Source organism: Heloderma suspectum, chromosome 5 (assembly GCF_057233095.1).
Source record: "Heloderma suspectum isolate Gila_16-S chromosome 5, 16-S_ref, whole genome shotgun sequence".
Classification (NCBI taxonomy): Eukaryota; Metazoa; Chordata; class Lepidosauria; order Squamata; family Helodermatidae; genus Heloderma; species Heloderma suspectum.
The window spans coordinates 179226752-179248523 of record NC_139462.1 but is presented as its reverse complement, the minus strand read 5'-3'; the positions used below and the strand labels follow the sequence as shown (position 1 = coordinate 179248523).

The following is a 21772-nucleotide window of genomic DNA, read 5'->3' as shown; positions in this document are numbered from 1 at the left end:
ACCTATTATCAGAACGTGTGTGTGGGAGAGAGAGAGAGAGATAAAGTGGTTTGAGTGCCAGCCTAGGACCAGGTCCATATCCCATTGAGCCAGTCACCATCTCTCCACCTAGTCTACCTCACAGGATTGTTGGGAGGATAAAACAGGGCAGCAAGGGTGGAAAAGAACCCGTATGCCTTGGAGGAAAGTTGCAACAAAAATTTAGCTAATAACAAAAATAGTAATTGCACGTGTCCCTGAAACATAATTAGCTACAAAAATGTAGCTAATAACAAAAATAGTAATTGCACTTGTCCCTGAAAGAGAGCCAGCGTGGTGTATTGGTTAGAGTGTTGGACTGGGAGCTGGGAAATCCTGGTTCTAGTCCCCACTTGGCCATGGAAGCTCACTGGGTGACTTTGGGCCAGTCACGGACTCTCAGCCCAGCCTACCTCACAGGGTTGTTGTTGTGAGGATAAAATGGAGGAGGAGGAGGATTATGTATGCCGCCTTGGGTTTCTTACCAAAAGGAAAAATGGCGGGGTATAAATGTAATAATAAATAAAATAAATAAACCCCCCTGGAGGCTAGAGACCTGCTTCATGCTTTGAACCACCCCTTCCCCAACCTGGTCCCTCCAGAAGTTTTGGACTTCAACTCACATCAGTCCCGGCCCGCATCAGAAATGCTGGCAGCTGTCGTCCAAAGTATCTGGAGGTTGGGGAAGGCTGCTTTAAACGTTCTTCTATCACCTCCTCCCAGCTCCGCCAAGAGCGGGCCTTTCCTGGCCCCCTCCCCTCCCCTCCCATTACTCGCTCGTCCTCCGCCATTCACACGTGCTGGCTTCCCTGCGCTCTCCTCCCTCCTCCCGTGTCTTGCCCTTCTATTGGAAGAACCCAGTCGCGGCAGGGCTGGCGGAGAGCGACTTGGGGAGCTCCCCCGCAGGCTCAGCCCGCCTCCCGCCGCCGCTCCTCCGCCCAAGCGGAAGACCCGGCGCGCAAGCGGCGGGAGTCGAGAGGCGCGCCTGAGCGCGGCTCGCTTCCTTTCGCCTTCCCGCCGCCGCACGTGCTCTCCTCTCGTTGGGCTCGAGCCGGGCGGCAGGAGGAGGCATGAAAACGCCGAGGCGGCGCCGGCGCTGCTGCTGCTCGGAGGAGGAGATTTGGCTCCGAGCGACCGTCCTGCTCAGCCTCGTGGGACTCCGGCTGGACGCGGAGTCGTCTCCGCTCCGGCCGCCGAGGCGACTTCCGAACTACAAGAAGGGCGAGCTGGCGGCGCAGCAGCAGCTCCTCTCGCTGCGCCAGGCGCTGGGACGGCGGGCGCCTCGCTTCCCCGCCACGCGGGCGGGCGCTCGGCGAGTGCGCGAGGAGGAGGAGGAGGAGGAAGCGGGGGAGCGCGAGGCGCCGGCGCAGCAGGAGCGGCCCGCGCCGTCCACCGCGGGGGGCGGGCCCAGGGTCCCGGAGGGCGCGCGCGAGCCCCCGCTCTGTGGCGGCAGCGGGCAACGCCGGCGGCGAAGCGCCGAAGAAGTAGAAGCGGGAGCCGCGGCCGCCTCGGCTTGCGGAGAAAGGAGCAAATTGCCCGGTCAGGAGGTAAGGGCTGGAGAGAGACGGTAGCTTCCCGGAAGCCCTCTCTTCGTCGGGTGTGCTGCTCGAGGGGCTTTGGGAGCGGAAAGGTCGTCCCCTCAGCTGTAGCCTTCAGACAGCACCTTGGATCGGGATAAAGGGTTTTCATCACACGACATGTGTGTGAGTTGGTTTACCCGGTGCCGGGGTGTTTCTGTTGTCGTTGCAACTGTTTTGTGAACGGCTGCTGTTAGCAACGTGATGGTAATTTCCTTCTGACCACATGGGGCTGGATCCAGATTTATGCCGGGTCAAGTGTGCTGACGGAAGGGGGCTTCCTTGCTCCCTCTTTCCCAGGGCAGCCCCTCAAGCGCGCCGCAGATGATATAAAGAGAAGTCAGGAGACCCTACTGAATGTGGTGCGTCTGCCAGAAGGCAGATCCTGGATCCAACCCACTGTTCGCAGTTTTCCCCACCACATTATTAGTGGTAGTATTATTGACAGTAAGAATACTTTCATACTGCTTAATATACTGAAATCTTTAAGCACATTCAGAAATATTTAAAAAAAACCCTCATCCGGTATGGCAGGGTACAACCCTACCCCAAGCACACTTTGCAGAAGTAGACCTACAATATAGTCCTGCAGTGACATTGTTGTATTCTGTCATCTGCATAATGTCTCCAAATTTCAGCCACTTACCACTTACTGTTTTCTTTCTGGAAACAAAGAGATGTCTGGGGCATAAAATATCCCAACAATCTATTAATTTTGCCACTGGGGTATCTTTATGACCCATACAGAAGCCATGTGTTGGGGTATAAACACGTCCCTATGGTTTTTCCAAAGAAAACTGGTCTAGGGAAGCAGGCTTAGTACTCTGGATGGCAGTAGGTTGGCACAAACCATGAGATTTCATTGGGGAACATTTACCTCACCAGAAGATTTGTTATGAGGGTAGAAAAATACCCCAAAGTGTTAGTTCTTAGTAGGCAATGTTTTACGTAAAGTTTTACTTTGTCAGTTTGTGATATTTTTCTAATATTTTGAGTTTATAGCATTTTCTGACACCACGAACATGTGTCTGTGGGGGCATTTTACCACACCACGATACATTGGAAAAAGGCTTGTGGTAGTAAAATGACAAGGCCGCAGTGGCTTAGTGGTTAAGATGCTGAACTGCGGACCGGAAGGTCGGCAGTTCGAGACCCGAGTGCCATGTGACAGAGTGAGCTCCTGTCTTCAGTCCCAGGTCCTGCCAACCTAGCAGTTCGAAAGCAAGAAATTGCAAGTAGATAAATAGGTACCGCTTTGGCAGGAAAGGTAACAGCGTTCCATGCACCTCAGTGTTCAGTCATGCTGGCCACATGGCCACGGAAGCGTCTTCGGACAGCGCTGGCTCTTCGGCTTAGAAATGGAGATGAGCACCACACCCTAGAGTCGGGCACAACTGGTTGGGGACACCTTTACCTTTTTTTTTACCTTAGTAAAATGACCCACAAACATGTTTTCTTGTACATTTTACAACCATTGCATGATAAATACCACATCTCTTCCCCCCCCCCTCCCCCAATACTGTATATATACATGGAGCCCTTGATAACACTACATGCATCTGACGGAGTGGATTATTGTCCACTGAAGTTTATGCCAGAATAAATTTGGTCATCTTTAAGGTGCCACAAGACTCTTTGTTGTTTTGGCCTCAATGGGCTACCATGGCTACCCTGATGGAAATAGATACTTTTAGATTCTGGACTTAATGGTGTTACACTCCCTCCACTTCTTTAGACTGTAATGTATATTGTTTCCTTCAAACTGTGGTAAGGCATCCTGGTTGAGTTTGGGGCTCCCTCTTGCTCAGTCTGCTGAGTGGGGGGTTCTGGATGTCAGCCCCAAATTCCTGGCCTGAGTTCAAACACACAGGGGTGAGACAGTTTGGCTCCTTCTTGCTTTTCCGGTGTTTATGCTGAGAAGGGAAGTGTCTCTTGGCATGGAGGAGAAGGCCCAGGTCCACACCCAGGCATTGCTAGTTAAGGGATCTCGAGATTCATTATTTGTATATTTCATCCCACTCTTCAGACAGACGTTGTCTCCTAAAACATCTCCTATCAATGAAAAGAGACGTCAGGCCTTGTCCTCAGGCTTGTAAACTAAAAAAAGACAAGACACACCAGAGAAGCGGAGTGGAGGGAAAAGGTAGAGGAGGGAGACCAGATTGATAACGCCAGAACAAGTGGTGAATTGTAAACAAACGTTTATACATCCAGTTGGGGACAGTCGGATCTTCCCTTGCTGGTGGTCTTAGCTTGGACGGAGGTGCTGCAAGTGACCCTGCAGCCTTTGTTCCTCCTGGGTGGTGTCAGAGGCTAGCTAGGTGGAAAGTGCTTCCAACACTCGGGCCGGATATCCATTTCATGTCAAGGTAGGCTGTATTGGACTGTGCACCGATGGTCCAGTGTCTCCTTAAGGCCTTGCACAAAAAATGGCATCGGGAGCTATTGGATTTGCTGTGATGCCATACTTGGCTTCATTTCTAAAATATGATATGCAGGAGGCTCCAGCCTGCTTAGAAGTTGTATCCCTTGAAGCTCGTCCCTTCTCCCTTTTGTGTAGAGACTGGTGGAACATGAATTGTTTGCACATGTCAAGAGGTACTCTGTTCCTTGGACCAAGTGCCGGCACTGAGAAGGGATCCCAAAGTTAAGCCTTAGTGATCTTGCTGGCTCAGAGTCTCTTTATGATACAGCAGTGTCTGGTGTGGCAACTCCCAACTTCAACTTGCTATGAAATATAACAGGGTGTTGCTAAAACTGTTGGAGTGGCCTTGGGCATTAAACAGAAATATATCTCTGTGCTGAAAACTGTAGGGGAGGGAAGGGAGGGAGTTCCACTATTGATCCATCAGGCATCTGGAATATTCATGTTATTCTTTACATCAAGGGTGGGGTATGTGTGGTCCTCCAGATGTTGGTGGACTGCAACTCCCATCAGCCCTAGCCAGCATAGCCAGTGATGAGAAATGATGGGAGTTGTAAACCAAAAACATCTGGAGGACCGCTCTCTCCATGTACCTGCTTTATGTATTGTCTCTAATCTTCTGGTCCCCCAGAGTATTACTTTGGAGAAAATTTAGATCCAGTGAGCCTTTTATGCAACCCAGTCTGTGTGTTTACAGATTTACATTATTCCCAATGATAACTGGACAACAGCTTTCAAAATAAAGCACACTGTAGTATGCATTTGGAATTTGATGGAGCTGACATTCAGAAATAAGGGATATCTTTCTGTGAAGCCATGATGCTCTGGAATAAGATTCACCCTTATTTTGAGACATCTCACTACCGTAAGCAAAACTTAAAAAATAAAACATGATGTAGTTGCCAATACTGCACACTCCTAAGAAACAGCAAAGAATACCTTTTTTAAAAGATTGGTAGTTCAGACTCACATATGCTGTCTTCACAGCAGAACAGTCGGAAGGTTAAAGAGCAGGCGGTCTCTACAGCTGCACCAGATTGTCTTCCAGACGTGATTTCTCTCTTGCCTATTGGTATATCCAGTTCCATCTTTATTTGGTTTTTCAGATATCAGTGCAAGTGTCATCTTTATATTTAAAAGTCGCATGTTTTCTGGCACTTCTTACTGAAACACAGGGGAGTAGCCCTGTTGACATCACTGTGAACTGGTTTCTGCTTTGTAATAATCTCTTGATTAAAAAGAACATAATGCTTGCAGATGAAAGCTTGTCTATAATTAAATGGAGCTGCTGGAAAGCAGTGTCAAGTTTACGTGTTAGTCATAATCCTGCAATGAACTGAGCATATATTTCATTTAGAATTCGTACCCTACCTTTCTATTCAAAAGGGTACGATAGTCTCAATAGTAGCTGAGTTCACATCCAGCCTATTTGAAAAATATAAAATTATACTGAAATATAGCAGTTGTGTGAAGATATAGCTATTTAACAGAGAGATACTTTTAGCCCACTGAAATCAATGGTCTTAAGCTTGCCTAACAATTATTATGGTCATGGGGGGGGGTGTAAAATTATCACTACCCTTCCCACCAAATGTTACATTTGCCGTATCCATGTTTTAAATTCAGTAGATTCAAATGATATGTATTTATACTGTGATTCCAGATTATAGATATGATATATGGGCACTCCATTGATACTGAGACCATTCTTCATATGGTAGTACTTTTTGTAGCACAAGTATACTTTCTAAATGGGTAGCATTGTCAATATACATTTAGTGCTAAATCTTTGGGCATTTTCACAAGATAGGAAACTTAAATCTCTGTTACTTTATATTGGTCTGTCCTGCAAATGTAAACCTCTATCAGCAAGCATGTATATTTGATTTCTCTTCTGTGTTCTGCCCTGAATTCACTCTTGGAGCACAAATAGCACCCAAAAGGCACATAAGAAGAGCTGTGCTGGATCAGACCCACTGATGCATCCAGCAGCACAGATGCAGCCGCAAGCAGGGCTTGAAAGGTGCAGAGAAAAAGCTCATATTCATAGAAAAAACTCATATTCATAGAAAAGCTCATATTTCCATATTTTCATATTTCTAAAAGTTCATATTTCTATATTCATAGAAAGCTCATATTCATAGAAAAGATGCACAGATGCAGCCACAAGCAGGGCTTGAAAGGTGCATAGAGGTTGAATCCAGTTTTATGCTGGATCAGCTGTGGACTTCCCCACCTCTCTCTCTCTCACACACAGAAGCCCCTTCAGTCCCCTGATAATACTAGACAGAGGCAGGAGATTCTGCTGAATGGGGTAAGCTCTGGTGGGGGGGGGGATCCCCCCAAATTGGGTGGAGGGACCTTCCATGAGGGGAGCAGATATTGGATCTAGCTAAACAACAATCTTGTGCCGCTGGTGCTGCTTATCAGCAGTTGGGATTCAGTGGTGTACCGCAGCTTTCATATAGCAATCACAGCAAATTATTGGTGATAGCTCAGAGAAGCGTGTTAATACCTTGTGGGGCAGTGGTCTTGGATGTCACAAAAATACTTGATAAAAGCATTTCACGAGTCAGTCTGAAGTTTGCAAGAAGGCATGCTTGTTAACGAAGGCCTTGTTTTATTGCTATTGAATCCATCCCATAGTTGATAGAGATTCAGGTTGTAATCCTATACTGTGTGTTTGCACGGTTATAAATCCTATGGACTTTAGTGAAACTTAAAAGTTTGCAAACAGGTGTAGTAATCCAGCCTTTGTATTCAGTGGAGCTTTCTCCCAAGTAAATGTGCATAGAATTGCAGCCTTAGGCAAAGAGGTTCTTCCTGCGTGGAAAGCAACCCATGAAAAATTAACACTAATAAAATATTTATTATATTTTATATTATGTTCTTAATCCATCGAGGTCTTGATGCATATTTGGTGGATAATCTGAAGAAAATAATTTTCTTTGCTTTTCAATATAGGAACTTTATGCGAAACATGCCTTTGCAAAGTAGATTTCCAAGTATAACACAACTCTAGTCCTAATTTTCAGTTAGTTGCCACATGAATTAATTGCCTGTTCTATTTTAAAATATGTTTTACCCATTTGTAGTGGAATTTTGAACAAGTATTTACTTGGCTATGATTCCAGATCTGTTACTTCTGCAGGTAGTTGTATAACGAGTTTCTCCACCCTAACCTAGAGGGATCTGTGCATAGGACCAAGAGATGATTAATTTTCCATTCTAGTTACTGCTTGCTTTCTCAAGAGAACATTTGAGCGTCTAAAAGATATACAGTATAAGATTATGTTCCACTACACTAAGGGAGCAAGCCTATCCAGATAGGCAGCTGCCTCTGAACTCAGAAAGCTCTGGGGAGCTTTCTGGCTGATATGGCTGTCATGTCAAAACCCTGGTTGATCTGTGGAATGCAGAAATGACCCAGGCAGTTGACATGATTGCTTCCAAGCACCCTGAGTAGAGCTCGTATTGCTCCATGGTATACCCCAGAGCTGAGAGCACTAAAACAAAATTGGAGACAGCTTGAGTACAGATGGAGAAGAACTAGTGGGTGCAATTGAACTCTGGTGTGTGCCTATGGTAAGTTATACTCAGGGGCAGTGAGGGTAGCAAAGAAATAGCATTTCACTGCCTCCGTTCAGTCTTCCATATGCCACCCAGTGAAGCTTTTCAGGGTCGATCATGGCCTATGACATGCTGGCCCTGAGGAGACTAGACCCATCTAAGGCCCACTGTAATTCCTTTGCTAGGCACTTCCAGGATAAAATCTCTTGCATCCGCCAGGATTTAGACTCCAGTCTTATGCAGGTGAATCTGGTGAGGTGTCCAGAGCACAGCCTTGTCCAGTTTTCTTGGATGAGTTTCAGTTGGTGCAGCTCAAGGATGTTGACAAGGTGCTTGGACTGGTTCATACAGCCACTTCCATATTAGATCTGTGCCCCTCTTAGCTTATAAAAACTGGTAGGGAAGGAATAGCTGGCTGGGCCAGGGAGGTGATAAATGCTTCCTTGCAAGAGGGAGTGGTCCCAGGCCAGCTCAAAGAGGTGGTGGTGAGACCACTCCTAAAAAAAACCCTCCGTGGACCTGTAAAATCTTAATAATTTTAGTGGCAAATGTTCCTTTCCTGGGCAAGGTTCTTGAGCAGGTGGTTGCCAACCAGCTCCAAACACTCTTGGATGAGACTGATTATCTAGATACATTTCAGTCAGGGTTCAGGCCAGCTTTTTGCACGGAAACAGCCTTGGTTGCCCTATATGATGACCTATGTCAGGAGAGAGATGGGGGAGTGTGACCTTGTTGATCCTCCTTGATCTCTCGGCGGCTTTTGATACCATTGACCGTGGTATCCTTCTGAGGTGATTGTCTGAGTTGGGAGTGGGAGGCACTGCATTGCAGTGGTTTCACTCCTACTCAGATAGTTGGCTCCAGAAGGTGGTACTTGAGCAATATTGCTCATCCCTGTGGACTCTCTAGTATGGGGTTCTACAGGGGTCAGTTTTATCCCCCATGTTATTCAACATCTACATGAAACCGTTGAGCACAGTCACTCCGAGTTTTGGAGTGCGCTGTCATCAGTATGCTGATGTCATACAGCTCTATTTCCCCTTCCATCTTCTTCAGGTGAGGCTGTGGATGTGTGTAAGGCCTCGGCCCTGTAACCAAGTCACCTGTAGTTTTAGAGGGGCCTAGAGATCCATAATGCTTTGCTTTGGTTCATTATTAAGTGCAATTTCCTTGCTAGTGAGCCTCTGAGCTTGTGAGATGAGGTCAATATTGCATCCTCAGCACATTCCATGCTAACGAGCTACCGTTTATCTTATCAGGGCCTAGGAAGTGCCTGAGAAGTGAGGCTCTGTTTAGCCTATGTTTACAGGAATCTGTGCTGGGAACGTTCTGATTGTTTTCCTTCTGAACAAGCGCTGTTAGCCTATGCTGGGAAAGTTGCAGATGAACGCTAATTAACGCTTGCTGCTGTCATGCTGCCTCACTGCTAACATGTATGGTATAAAACATATTGTACCCCTTGGCTCTGGGTTCAGAGAAGCTGTGTGATCCAACCATTGAGTGCTTTGAGTACTTAATAAAGTCTCCTTGTAAGCAAACCTGGATCTGGCCCATCACTATCTCGGCACCTCCAAACCTTAGCAGCCCACGGCCAGGGAAATACAATTGGCACTGCGAGCAGGGTGCCAAGAGAACTGGTATGTTCAGATTCAAAGGAAAGGAGGATGCGGTTGTTGGCATGCAAAACTGATTCCCAGGATGTCTGCAGTTGGAGCTGTGGGGTCCGGTCGCAAAGCAATCAGCAGTCCTGAACAGACTGGGAGCATGGCCAGAGGTGGAGAAGGACTGCATGCCAGTGGCTCTGGAAACTGCGTTGGAATCTCTGGAGCTGGGAAAGTGGTCAACTAAGGAGGTGCAGAGTGCAGGAACTCTGGCATGGCTTTTGCCAACAGCATTGCAAACTTTTGGGCAGAAGAAGCCAGAATGGAGAGAGAAAGCAGAAACGAGCTGGGGAAAGAACAAGACCTGAAGATGTTAATTAGAGAAACATTGCAAGACAGCCTGGCCTCCAACAAGGCGTGGAAGCGTAAGGCTGAAGAAGTAGCTCAGAAGAATTGCCCAAAGACTGCCGAAGTGTGCAATATCATAACCTCGCCCAACTGGGATGAAATCCCTAAGAAGTAGAAACTGAAGATGAAGACCCAGAAGATGAAGACGAAGAACAGAGTAAAAGTGAAGCATCAGCACCCAGGGTATGGGCTAGACCCCTCTTAGAGCGGAAAGTGTGCCAGAGGACAGTCCCGAGGCAGAATGAAGTGGAGAAACCATGTTAATGAAGATCTCAGTCACGGTAATAGTGTTTAGCTTTGGACTGTTCTGGAATTACATAGAGCCTATAGCTACTGACCATCAGCTATATGATTTCTGAAGAGTGTAACCATTAAGCTTTTGCCATGAAATTCTCTGCAATAAAGAAATCTCACTGATTTGGATGTCCAGTGTTGGACTACCTGAGCATGTGCGCTGAAGAGATCAGGAAACCTGGACAGCATGTTCCTAGCCAAGCCAAAAATGCTACTACCACCTTCCTGCAAGCTGCAATAAACTGTGTAAGCTGGGAGACCCAACCTGATTTAGAAAAAAGAAGATATCATAGTAGCTGCCTCCAAAAACAGTGAGATGTGCATAGCCGGCTAGCTGACGCTGTAAATGAGGTTACAACTGCAAACTAAGACTGTTTTCCTTTTTGAGACCCCAGCGGAAAAAAGACCTGAGTAATTTGTCACCCCTGACAAAGCAAAGATTCGGTTGTCCTGTACCTCATCATGTCTTGTATCAAACCCAGGATTTACAAATAAAAACAAACTGTGAAGCTCTACTTTTAAGCCCTGCAAATCACCCCACCCACCTCCCAAAGAAGATGAATGGCTGTGTACAGAATGCAAGTACAAAGCGGCCCCCATCTCCCTGTGGCATCCTGAGTTTCAGCACTCTGCTTAAAGTTTGTGTGCCAAGTGAGGGAAAAGAAGGGGGGGTCATGTTGTGAATCCCTGGCTAGCCTCTTTAGTGATTGATAGCCGCAAGAGTTTTTCCCCTCACTCAAGCCTCAGTTTCCTTAGTCCTCATTTGAGAAGTGTTTAAAAGTTCCGTCGTTGTTCTCTTGCTGTTAAGATCCCTGCAGTTCAAAACAGCCTTGTAACTTAAGTTTACTTTTGCAAAGGGGAGGGGATCATAGCTGATTATAGTGTGTAAAGCCACATGATGACAGCCCATGTAGATCTCTCCTTTTCTCCTTGCAAAAGAGATGGTTTTGTTGTTTTTAATGTGTTTGAAATAACTTAGATTTAGATCTCCAACTAGACCCATTGAAAGCTCAGAAGTGCTGGCAATGTGTTTGCAAGCTCCCTAGTTTAGACAGTCACTTCTCAGCAATCTCCAAGCAACCAGCCTGAGAAAGTGTAAGGGGAGGAGAGTAAATTTTTAGAGTGAAGAAGTGTTATAGGAACAAAGATAATGTCAAGGCCCAGCATCAGTACTACAGTGGGCCTTGTAAGTTATAGCCATGATTTGATTAGAAGTAGCCTGGAAGAACCTGGTCCTGTTCAGTTTCTGAGAATGTCAGAGTCTGTGTGACCTTATCTCTGTCAGTTTTCTCAGAGTGGAGCCAGGGGGAGTCACCCAACTCCCTGTCTGCCACTGGTCTAGCCTTGGCGGGTAGAGAGGCTGGAAGATGTCTGTGAGAACCTGACAGAGGCAGAGTAGGATTTGTAGAAGGGTTGCCCAAGTTGAAGCGTCACTGCTGGAAAGCTGAGCAGTGCTGCTGTGTTTAGACAGAAGCCTTGCTAAAAGGCTAAAGGCCCTTGTCTGTCAGGGGATCTGGAAGGGGTGTACAGTCACACCTTCCCTTTCGAGCTGATGTAGAGGTGGGGAGCCTTTGCTAGGAACCTCTCATCTTCATTGCCCGAAGGCTTCTGTTTGAATCCATCATTGTCTGGGCTTTTGAGAGGCACTCCGCACATGGACTGGAACTTTGGATTGTTAAGGACTTGCCATGAAAAGTACTGAGAGGCTTTTCATAGACTTGAACTCTCGTTGCTGTGGATTGTGCATCTGTGTTTGTAGTCAGCTCAGTGTATGGCAGGCTGAGTTTAATCTATGACTTTTGGACTTTCCTCTGCCAAAACTCATGCAGCGTGGAGTTGCCAATATGAAAGCTGTGGCCTAGAACTCTTTCCATGTGTGAGTATGCCGTTCCCTTGATCTTGACGGGCCCTGATCATGTAACCTGCAGGAGCAGTACGATTGCTGAATCTGCTCCATCATGCCTCACCATCCAGGAAGTTTTCAGCTCATGGTGTTAGATTCCTATGAAAGTTTGTTGTGTGCATTTTATGATTTCTTAAATACTACATGATACCTGCAAACGTCTTTAATGTCAGTTACGACTCTGAATGATACTGAGTGTGGTTCCCAATGGATTGATGTCAGTGCTGCCTGGGACAGAGCCTCCAGAGTAAACACACAGAAGGCAAACAGATCCATGCGAATCCGAGAAGGATTTGAGCAATTACATGATGGGATAGATGGCTTACTCCATTAAAGGTGTATGCCCCACCACAGCCATTTGTGTGTTGGGAACAAGTGAGACACAATAGGGTGGCACCACGCTTTTAGCGACAAGTAGGGTTCAGTAGGGGGTGCCAGACCATTCATTCATGCCCTAGTAACAACACTCAAGGATGGGTATGCACAAATTGGAAAGAGCACCCTGGCATTAACTGGGTGGCCCCTAATGGCAGTTATTGGATCTGTAGAGAAAAAGCATGGGCGTGGTTGCCCCAAGGGTGGATTGGAAGGTTCTCCCTGGGACTGTTATGGGGTCCCCATAGGTTTGTGAATACCTTGGAGAGCCCTGCAGTAGGTAATTGCAGGGCCTCAAAGGTGAGATGGCAACGAGACACCTTCAGTTCAGCTGATTATGCTTGGAGCATGTTGCCTGGGGGTGGGGTGGCTACCATAATGTACAAGGTAAATGTTTTTGCAAAAGCAATGGACAATAGGCTTTTTCAGTGGTGGTTCCCCATTTATGGAATAATCTTCCTGACATGGCCTGCCTGGCACCAACATTGCCTGTCATCTTTTCAGCGCCAGGTTAAAACTGCTCTCTTCTCTCAGGCATTTGGTGGTGTACAATGAGTCTCTTGATTGTCTTTGGCTGATGGTTTTTTAATTGTTTTAAATATGTTATTGTGTGTGATATTTGTTTTATGTCATGTGAATGATTTTTATATTTTATATAATTATTTTAATGTTTTTTAATTTTTGTGAACCACCCAGAGAGCTTCAGCTATGGGGCGGTATAGAAATATAATGATGAAATGAAGGCACTCCCAAAACCAGGCCAGAAGCCAAATTTAAAAGGATCAACATAGCTGGTTTCTGCCAAAAATACCTGGAGCTGGCCACCATTACATGCTTGAGCATCTTGCCCAACTTTGGTACATTTGAGACAGATTGATCATTACTTAGGTGGAGTGAAGACTGTTTTAGAAGGAATTGTGCAATGGTCTCCTTCAGGGCTGCTAGGACAACACCTTCTCCTAATGATACGTTAACCATCTCAGCCACTGTGCCATTCCTGTGTCAAAAGTCAATTTCTGCCTTAGCAGGAGCAGTCCTACAATTCAAGGATCAGGAAGGCCAGGTTCTTGTCAATGTTGCTTTATGTTTCATACTGAACTTTCTTCCCTTTGACAGCTGAAATATACAAGGCAATAGGCAAGGCGAGGTTATATATATTTTTGGCAGCTGCAAGTGCGCACTTGTGCAACTGTGAAAAGCCTAATAATATTTGCGCAAATTCCTGGGGCCAAAAATATTATATATTCTGCCCCATTTGCACAAATGTCAGAGCCAGGAAAAAATGCTGGGGAATGAAAATGGAGTCATGATCGGAGCAGGGAGGGAGACAGGAAGGGCAGAGAAGACAGGTTCAGCTACAAAGTCCCCTGGGATATGTGCTGGGGCCAGCTGGAGGACCAAGCAGAAAGGAGGAGCAGAAAAACCCACAGTAAGCCCAATTGTCTTGGGCTTACCATGGGTTGTTCCGTGAACAACCTACACTGCGTAGCTTATTTGCAGGGTGGGTTGTCATGTCATGCGAATTTGCCCATTGATTCATTCCAATCAAGTCTTTATAAAAATTGATTGAAATGCACATATTCATGAATACAGTGGGTAGGAATTTCATGTTTTAAAATGTAAATCTTAATATTTCTGCAAATCACTAAACTCATACTGAGTGGTCAAGCTTTTTGTAACTTCAGAGCTTCTTAATATTTAAAAAGTTGATTCTAAAATGAAGTATTTTCTCCTGAAGACTTTTAAATTTAATTATAAAAGGAGGTGGTGTTGGTTTGTGACTTTGTGTTACCGCTCCACTGCAGCTGCATGGAAGCTAAATGCAATTGCAGGGATGGATGGATGGATGGACTCACTCCTGTCCGGTTTTGGCAGGTGCCCGCTGAAGCGCTGCCCCCACTTGAGCCCCCCGAGACCTGCGCTTGAGCCCCCATGAGCTCGCAGAGCCAGCCACACTCATTCTGGATCCTGTCCGCAAGCACCCACCATTTTCCTGAGCTTGTTTTTATGGGAAAAAATGGAGGTCTTTAAAAATGTGCATATTTAAATCTGCACAAATTTGGGCTGGGAAAGGTTGATTCATGAAATATTAGAGGTATAAATCAGCCATTTATGCCTCTGATATTGCATAGACCAGCCTTTCCCAGCCCAAATGTGCACATATTTAAATATGCACATTTTTAAAGACCTCGTTTTTTCCCCATAAAAACAAGCTTGTGAAAATGGCAGGCAGGCACACGAAGACAGGTCTGGCGGAGTACTGGGAATGTCCAGGAGGGCATGAGGCTAGACCGGGGAGCCCACGCCATCCCTAATTGTGGGTGTAACTGCTTGATAGAGGGTGGCAGGATAAACAAAAATACAAAATAAAAATAAAAACAATGCAAAAATAATCAAAATAGCAATAAAGGGCAGCAGACATGAGCAACCATAGGTGATTTACTCATCCCTAGCGTCTATGGTGGCCTGACAACATTGTTACTCTCTCCTGGTCTCCCTTACAGTTCTAAGTAGCCCTTTTCCTTATTTTTGGAGACATGCCTGTTTCAGCGTGTGGCTAACTTTTTTCCCCCCCACCAGAACCACAGCAGCACTACTGATTCTTCTCCCCTCCTGGAAGGTTACTTTCCACTGCTAACATCACTGACTGAAAATGCACTGGAAGTAAGTGTGAAAATTAAGATTGTAAACTATCCCAAACAGTTGATGTGAATTTTCTACTATGAAATGTTTAAAGGGCTGAAAAGCAAGCTTAAAGCAATCCCTTTTCAAATTATTATCTTAGAAGCCATGTAGTTCAACTGTGTACTCAGTCAGTCTAATCAAGTTTGCTATTTGCCTCTTTCCAGGTGGTTTGACTCGTTACTAAAATCTGAAGAACCTTCTAAAAAATCTCCCCCCCATCCCCCACCCCTTATTCCTAGAACTCTACCTGTTGTGACAGAAGCCTCTGCTTATGCTAGGGGAGGGCAACTTGTGGTCTTCCAGATGTTGCTGGGCTGAAACTCCCATCAGCTTTAGGCAGCATAGCTAGTGGTGAGACTGTGGGAATTGCAGTCCTAATAACATCTGGAAGGCCACAAGTTGCCCACCCCTGGCTTACACTGTAGTTACTAAAGTAGTAAGATCCATCTGTTGTGTTGCATAGCATTTGTTTTAGGTGTGTATGTGATTGTAAGTAGCAAACTATGTGTAACTTTTGAAGCCATTTTGGAGAATTTGGCATCTTGAGCAGTGTATGGTATAATGCACAGATGGGGAACCTGTGGCCCTACAGATATTATTGGACTTCAGCCCCTATCAGCCTCAGCTACCATGGCCAGTAGTTAGGGATTATGGGAGTTGTCGTCCCAACATCTGCAAAGGCACAGGTTCCCCAATCCTAGTCTAATGTATAAAATTACACCTGTGGACAGGATAACCAAATTAGCATAAAAGCAGGTTCAGCCATTAAGCCACTTGTCCAAGTCAGTCATTCACTACAGCATTGGTGATTTGTGCATGGAAGCAGACTTTCCATGACTTACCTTGCTGGATACTCTCCCTGTGCACAAAAGGATAGGAAGCTCAATATCTGGTCTGCAATATTTTGGTTCTTGAATCTATCAAATTCTGTCAGCTTCCATCAGTCCATCCAAGTCAGTGCCTGGGGCATTATGTTCATGAGCTCCCCAGCTTGGGCAAGCAGAGTACTTTAGAGTTGGGTGGGGGTGACATGTTCTGCACCTGCAGCCAAGGAGACAATATGTCCCATTGGTACATCACCCTTTGGCATGGTTTACTGGTCTGAGAAGGCCCCGTATGTGATATTAAACCTTAGGTCAAGGATAGGCATGTCAGAGAAATCCACAATGGAACCAAATGAATTCGGATTTTCATGAATCCAACCTGTGGATTCCACAGCAGACCAACTTCTACCCTCTCAGGTGGACTCTGCAGATTTGCAGACCGGTTTTCTAACTTTCCTGAATTTTGTACAAATTTTGCAATTGAAAAATATGCAAAAAAAAAAAATCAGCCCAAAATGCACATTTGGGGAAAAATTATGCATTTTTGCACATGAGCATTTGTGCTAATGCAAATTTCTGTTAAAATCTTATTCTGTCAATGGGCGGACAATGGAACAAAAGGCGCCTGACAGTCCGCAAAACACAGACCGAATGGATTTTACACAATCTGTACATCCCTAGTCAAGGATAGCAAAAACATCTCTTTCCAAGACTTTAACATAAAGAAAAGCAGATGTGGTGTTATGTTGTTACAAGCAAGTCAGACAACTACATTGCTGTGGCATGGATTATGGTGGCCTCAGACTCTGAGCAAGTGCAGAGGAGCCATTTAAGATTTCGTATCCAGAATTATTTTAGGAGACTTGACCTCTGGGATTTTGCTAGCAGGTGTTGACAAAATAGTAGTAAGGCTGGAAACCAAAGTCAAAAAAGAAACAGCTGCACCTTTTGAATTCCCAGAGTTCAGTCTTCTTTGGAAGAAGCAAAGGAGAGGGAATCCTCCACAAGAATCTCCAAGAGTTTTTCTCTTGATAGAGACCAAGTGTCAAAATGTGTTGGGAACTCAATTGGTGCAGCTGTTTTTTTTTGTTTCCAGCCTTACAGCTGTTCTATCTGATCCCTACTGGCACTATTTTTGACAAAATAGTATGCTAGCATCCTGTGTTTCTTTGGAGATATTCAGCATCTTGTTTTAGAGTAGATGAAATGCATTTAGAGGCAGTGCAGATGACTTGAGAGAGGTGTGCTTACTTGGATAAACCATGTTTATGCTTTAATCATTTTTGTAAACCGCTTTGATAGTTCGCTGGAAAGCAGTACACACATATGTGAAATAAATCATGTAGAACCTATTTGGGAACTCCACAGTGGTCTTTGTGTTTCTCCTGCTCAAGTAGTAATCATGAGATGACCCAGCCAATTATAAATCAGTGTCCAGCACCTCCACCTTTGCAAGGAGACGATAGTCTGTTTGGTAGCAAAACAGCTTGAAGCTTTCCTGGATGAGTTTTTCCCACTTTGGATGACAGCAGCATCATTACTGCTGTGCTGAAAATGCTGATTCTTCCATTTTCGGCATTTTGTGGGGGAGACAAAATGAAAACTGGTGAAAGAGGCTGGGAGAAGTGAGAATTTCAGAGAATTTTCTCCTTGGGGAGGGGACAGGGTTTCCACATACCTTTTTTAAGTGTTGGCGAACCTTGAGAGATTTAAAACAACAACAACCCTGAACTTGCAGGAGTCCAGGACTCTTCCCCAGTCCAGCAGGTTTTTCCTGAACTCCCAGGAGACCATGTGACCTCACCTTCTCCAGAAGGCATTCAGGAAGAACTCCCAGTTGGAGAAGAGACCTGGGCTCAAAAAAAATTAAAAATAGAAAGACCCCTTAAAAAGCGCATACACTTTAAAAGGTATGTGGAAACCCTGTCTCCGCACACCAAACAGAAATTTCTCCCCCTCTCCGTGAAAGAGCCAGAAACAATGCCTCTTTCACAGGGACAGAAAAAGTTCCCAAAAACATACAGGATTTGGCACAGCACTAATCAATATGCTGATGATGCCCAACTTGGTATTTTATGTACTAAGTATCCAGTAGCAGCTATCTCTAGTCCAAAGGCTGGGTTCTGGGCCAATATTCAAAGTACTTATTTTGAATTTTTCCAAACTCTCCCCTCATACCTGCATGTACCTTTCCCCATATAACCCCAACCTCTTAATATCTGTCAGGCAGGTTCAAACTGCGCCCATTTCACCAGGTCTGTGCAATGAAAGCATTTTGCATCCGTAAAGTACTACTGGGTGGGTGGATTAAAAGCCATCTTAAATAAAATGATGCTGTTGGGCCTGATAACTGTTTTCTCCCCCCCCCTTTTTTTTTTTTTTAAATCAGGAACACTTGATGGGAAATAGTAGCAACAGTGGAGGTGTCAACTTGTCAAACTTTCAAAACACTATAGATCTGACCAAAGCTATTAGCCGCGATGTGAGCCTTCATGATGCTACACTAATGGGATCAGACCACACTACTGCAATAAACACAGAGAGAAGAAATTTGGAGATACTGGAGACTTTGTCATTAAATTCTAGCCTATCCGATTTGAACACATCACTGATTGATGGTACCAACTTCCTGGAGAGATTTGCATCTGATTATTGTTGTAGGAACCTAACAAACCAGGATTTTTTCTTAGGCCTGGATGCAAATGGATTTGATGAAATTAATCTCACGTCATTGGCCTTGGAGGAAAACTTTGATCGTATGGAAGCCTCCTATCTTTTTGAAGAACCAGATTCTGATTCTGGACTTTCTTTAGATCTAAATTGCAGCAATTCATCACTTGTTTTTACCTGCGACAGCGATGCTGAATCTTCCACCTCTGATGATTTAGGAGCTGTAGGAGGTTACTGCCTAGAACATAGCAAATATTGCCACTTGGATTATCAAAACAATTATTGCCTTAGTGCAGAATCACATATAGATGTGTTTCATGATCACACATACAGTCAGATCACACATCAACTGGCATCCTCTATGTCAGAACATTACCTCACTTGGCTGGACAAATCCAGTAAAGCCAGAAACAGAAATGTAAGTAACATAGATAGAAACCAAAGCCATGATGAATACCGTGCAAAAGCCCTGAGAATTCCATTCTCTGTAAGTGATATTGTGACCTTGCCTGTTGATACCTTTAATAGCATGTTATCAAAATACTACCTGACAGATAATCAACTTTCACTCATTCGTGACATAAGGCGGAGAGGAAAAAACAAAGTTGCTGCTCAGAATTGCCGTAAACGTAAACTAGATGTAATTATGAACCTGAAAGATGATGTGTGTCACCTTCAAGCACAAAAGGAAAGACTTAAGAAGGAAAAGGCCCAGTGCAATACATCAATTAGCAATGTAAAACAAAAACTAAATGACCTTTGTTGGAACATTTTCAGTAGATTAAGAGATGACCAAGGAAGACCGGTTAACCTAAGCCAATATACTGTACATTTTTCTAGCAATGGCACTGTTCTGATTATGCCTGGAAAAGCAATCAAACTGGAACACGAACAAGGTATCAAAACTAAAAAATGACACAGTAGTTATAAAAATTGCTTTAGAAAGCTGTGGCAATGGAAATGGGTGATTTTTTAAACAATACAGTGCATTTGGAGTTAAGCTTTCACATGAGAAAATAAACGGTAAGGACCGATGTTGCCCACGCACATTATGAAACAAATGGTATTTAAGAACTTGTGTACTATTGATGAGTTCCAAATTGTACTCCGTAAAAGAATAGGCCGCTGGCAGTTTACTACATTTCTTTGGATTTGTTACCCTCAATCTAGACAATATTCTCAAATATTACTTCTGTAGAATTAAGATACACAGGAGTGTGAACACTCGGTTCTAAAACGATTAGCATTCTTGGCCAAGAAAGGACCACTCTTGACCCGAATAAATGATGTATTAAATTAAATCATATTGCATATTTGTTTTGTATAACTTATTCAGCTGCCAAATGTAGAGTCTTAAGAGCTATATGGAGCCCTTAAACCCTGCCTCCCAATGACAAGAAATCCTGCTCCCACCCATGGTTCACTTTGTATTGTTCATCCCCTTTTGAAAATGACAAGGCAGTGTTGCCTTTTGTGGACATTTTTATCCTACTGCTGTTTCTGGTCAAACAGGTTTTTGAAATAGCCCTAACCAGCTAAATATTTTTAGAGACAATAGTGAGGAGTGTACACACCACAAAGAAGTTTCTCATCTATGTACAGTCCAAACCTATCTTTGCTGCAAATACTGTCATACTTATTTTTAAAGTGGAGGTTCTTGGGACGTTGATAGCATCATCTTATGCGTGCTTCAGTCCCACTGTATTCAATAGGGCTTTTACCAAAGTGTGTTTAAGATTGCAGCCTGAATTGTGACCAATACCAAATGCTGCACTTATAGAAATACATGCATAAAAATAGAAAATATGCCAGAATTTAGCAATCAAAATGGGGTTACATGTTTGTCTGTGAAATTAACTTCACAAGTCCTGAGCACTGAACTGAGTGCATTTGATAGTATTTTGAATGGACTGTACATCTGTTAAAACAAGACTGTTCTGAAATATAAACCCCTGAAGTTTATAAAGTTATTTAAACCTGAGATTTTATATTTGTCTTTTGACAAAAGTAAATGTTTTTACTTCTTCAGTTGTCTTCATTACTTGTGTCTGCCAGTTAGCAATTATTTCATTCAAAATGGCTATAAAAACCTTAGCTAACACCATTTCTGCCTCCACTCTCCAGCCTAGGATTACCCAACAGCTCGTGAGGCAGCAGTATTTCCCTGTACACATCACAACCCTTTGGCCAAGTACCAGTAATTTTGAACACCAGGTGTTCAAGCTGGTATTGAATTTAAAGGGAAAATCAGCTGCCTACATGAATCTCACATATCCCAAACTTGCTTCCTCTAGAAAATATAAGGAAACTTCACATGAACATGGCTATGGAGAAACTTAACAGATAATCTGTTCGTTTATTACACTTATTTTGGAGCATGTGTTTCACATAGGAAATCTGAACTGAATAATAGAGGTCCAAGGTCTACCTTTCAGAGAAGGAAAGCTCTTATGCTACTAGCTGTGAACTAATTACTGATACGCTTTATAAGGCCCATGAAGATGAGTACATAATGTTTAAAGTATGAGGCATGCAAGGCTAATGTACAATCACAGTAGAATTGGAAGATGAAAAAGCAATGGGGTTTCAGAGGTAAGAAAAATGAATAGGTGCATCCTTTGCCACCAGTTTACACAGGAAAACTGAAACTTTGCTGACTACTGGTTCTCATGGTTTAGAGAACATATTCATAATGCAGACAAAATGCTCAAGAGGGAGATGGTTCATTCAACTCAGTGGCTAAAATTCAAAATACTAGCTCACGTGTATGAGCTAAGCACATGGGCAGAAATGTGTCCGCATATATTGTTTAAACATGTATTATCAAGTCTCCAGCTGGTTGCAAGTGTTTCATTGCAGATGATGCTCGCAAAGACAGTAACAGAGGATTTAACATGCCTTAATTACACTTCAATTTCTGTCCTTGAAGAGGGGTGAAGCGGACAATATAGACTAAATACTACAGAAGACATGCCATTCTTAATAATCCCTCCGTAAATACTAAATGTGGTTGCCTTTATGCATAGGCACACAACCCATTATTCAGTTCAAATATGCAATAACATTTTAAAAGTACAAAGACCATGGTATTGCTAAAAACACTAGCAGTAGCCTTTATTTGTGATGTAACAAGATCCATACAGACAATAATGCTTTCTACTTGCTTTCTGGAAAGTGTCAGAACATGCTGAAGGATGTACAGGCACATCCAAACTGCTTTTAATTTGATGAATTGGAGCTATTCAAACATTAATGTGCATCTGCAGACGAGACTCAGATCTGGCACTGTATGTTCAGCTGGCTCATAGAACAGCTTGTAAACTGACTCTTGGCTAACAGCAAGCATTTTTAACGATTAATCCTTGCTTTGGATAATTGCCCTATGTTTAGTAAAAAAAAAAGAAAAAAGGCCTTAAACAAAA

At 44.0% G+C, this 21772-nt stretch overlaps 1 protein-coding gene across 1 annotated transcript; it reads left to right on the top strand.

Annotated features, from left to right (window-relative positions):
* Window positions 1–867: 867 nt before the first annotated feature.
* NFE2L3 (NFE2 like bZIP transcription factor 3) lies at window positions 868–21435 on the top strand. The gene is made up of 3 exons (XM_084858515.1): window positions 868–1565; window positions 14752–14835; window positions 18070–21435. The coding sequence occupies exons 1-3, from the start codon at window positions 1089–1091 to the stop codon at window positions 19264–19266; spliced, it is 1758 nt and encodes a 585-aa protein (XP_084714641.1). The 5' UTR covers window positions 868–1088; the 3' UTR covers window positions 19267–21435.
* The last annotated feature ends 337 nt before the right edge of the window (window positions 21436–21772 follow it).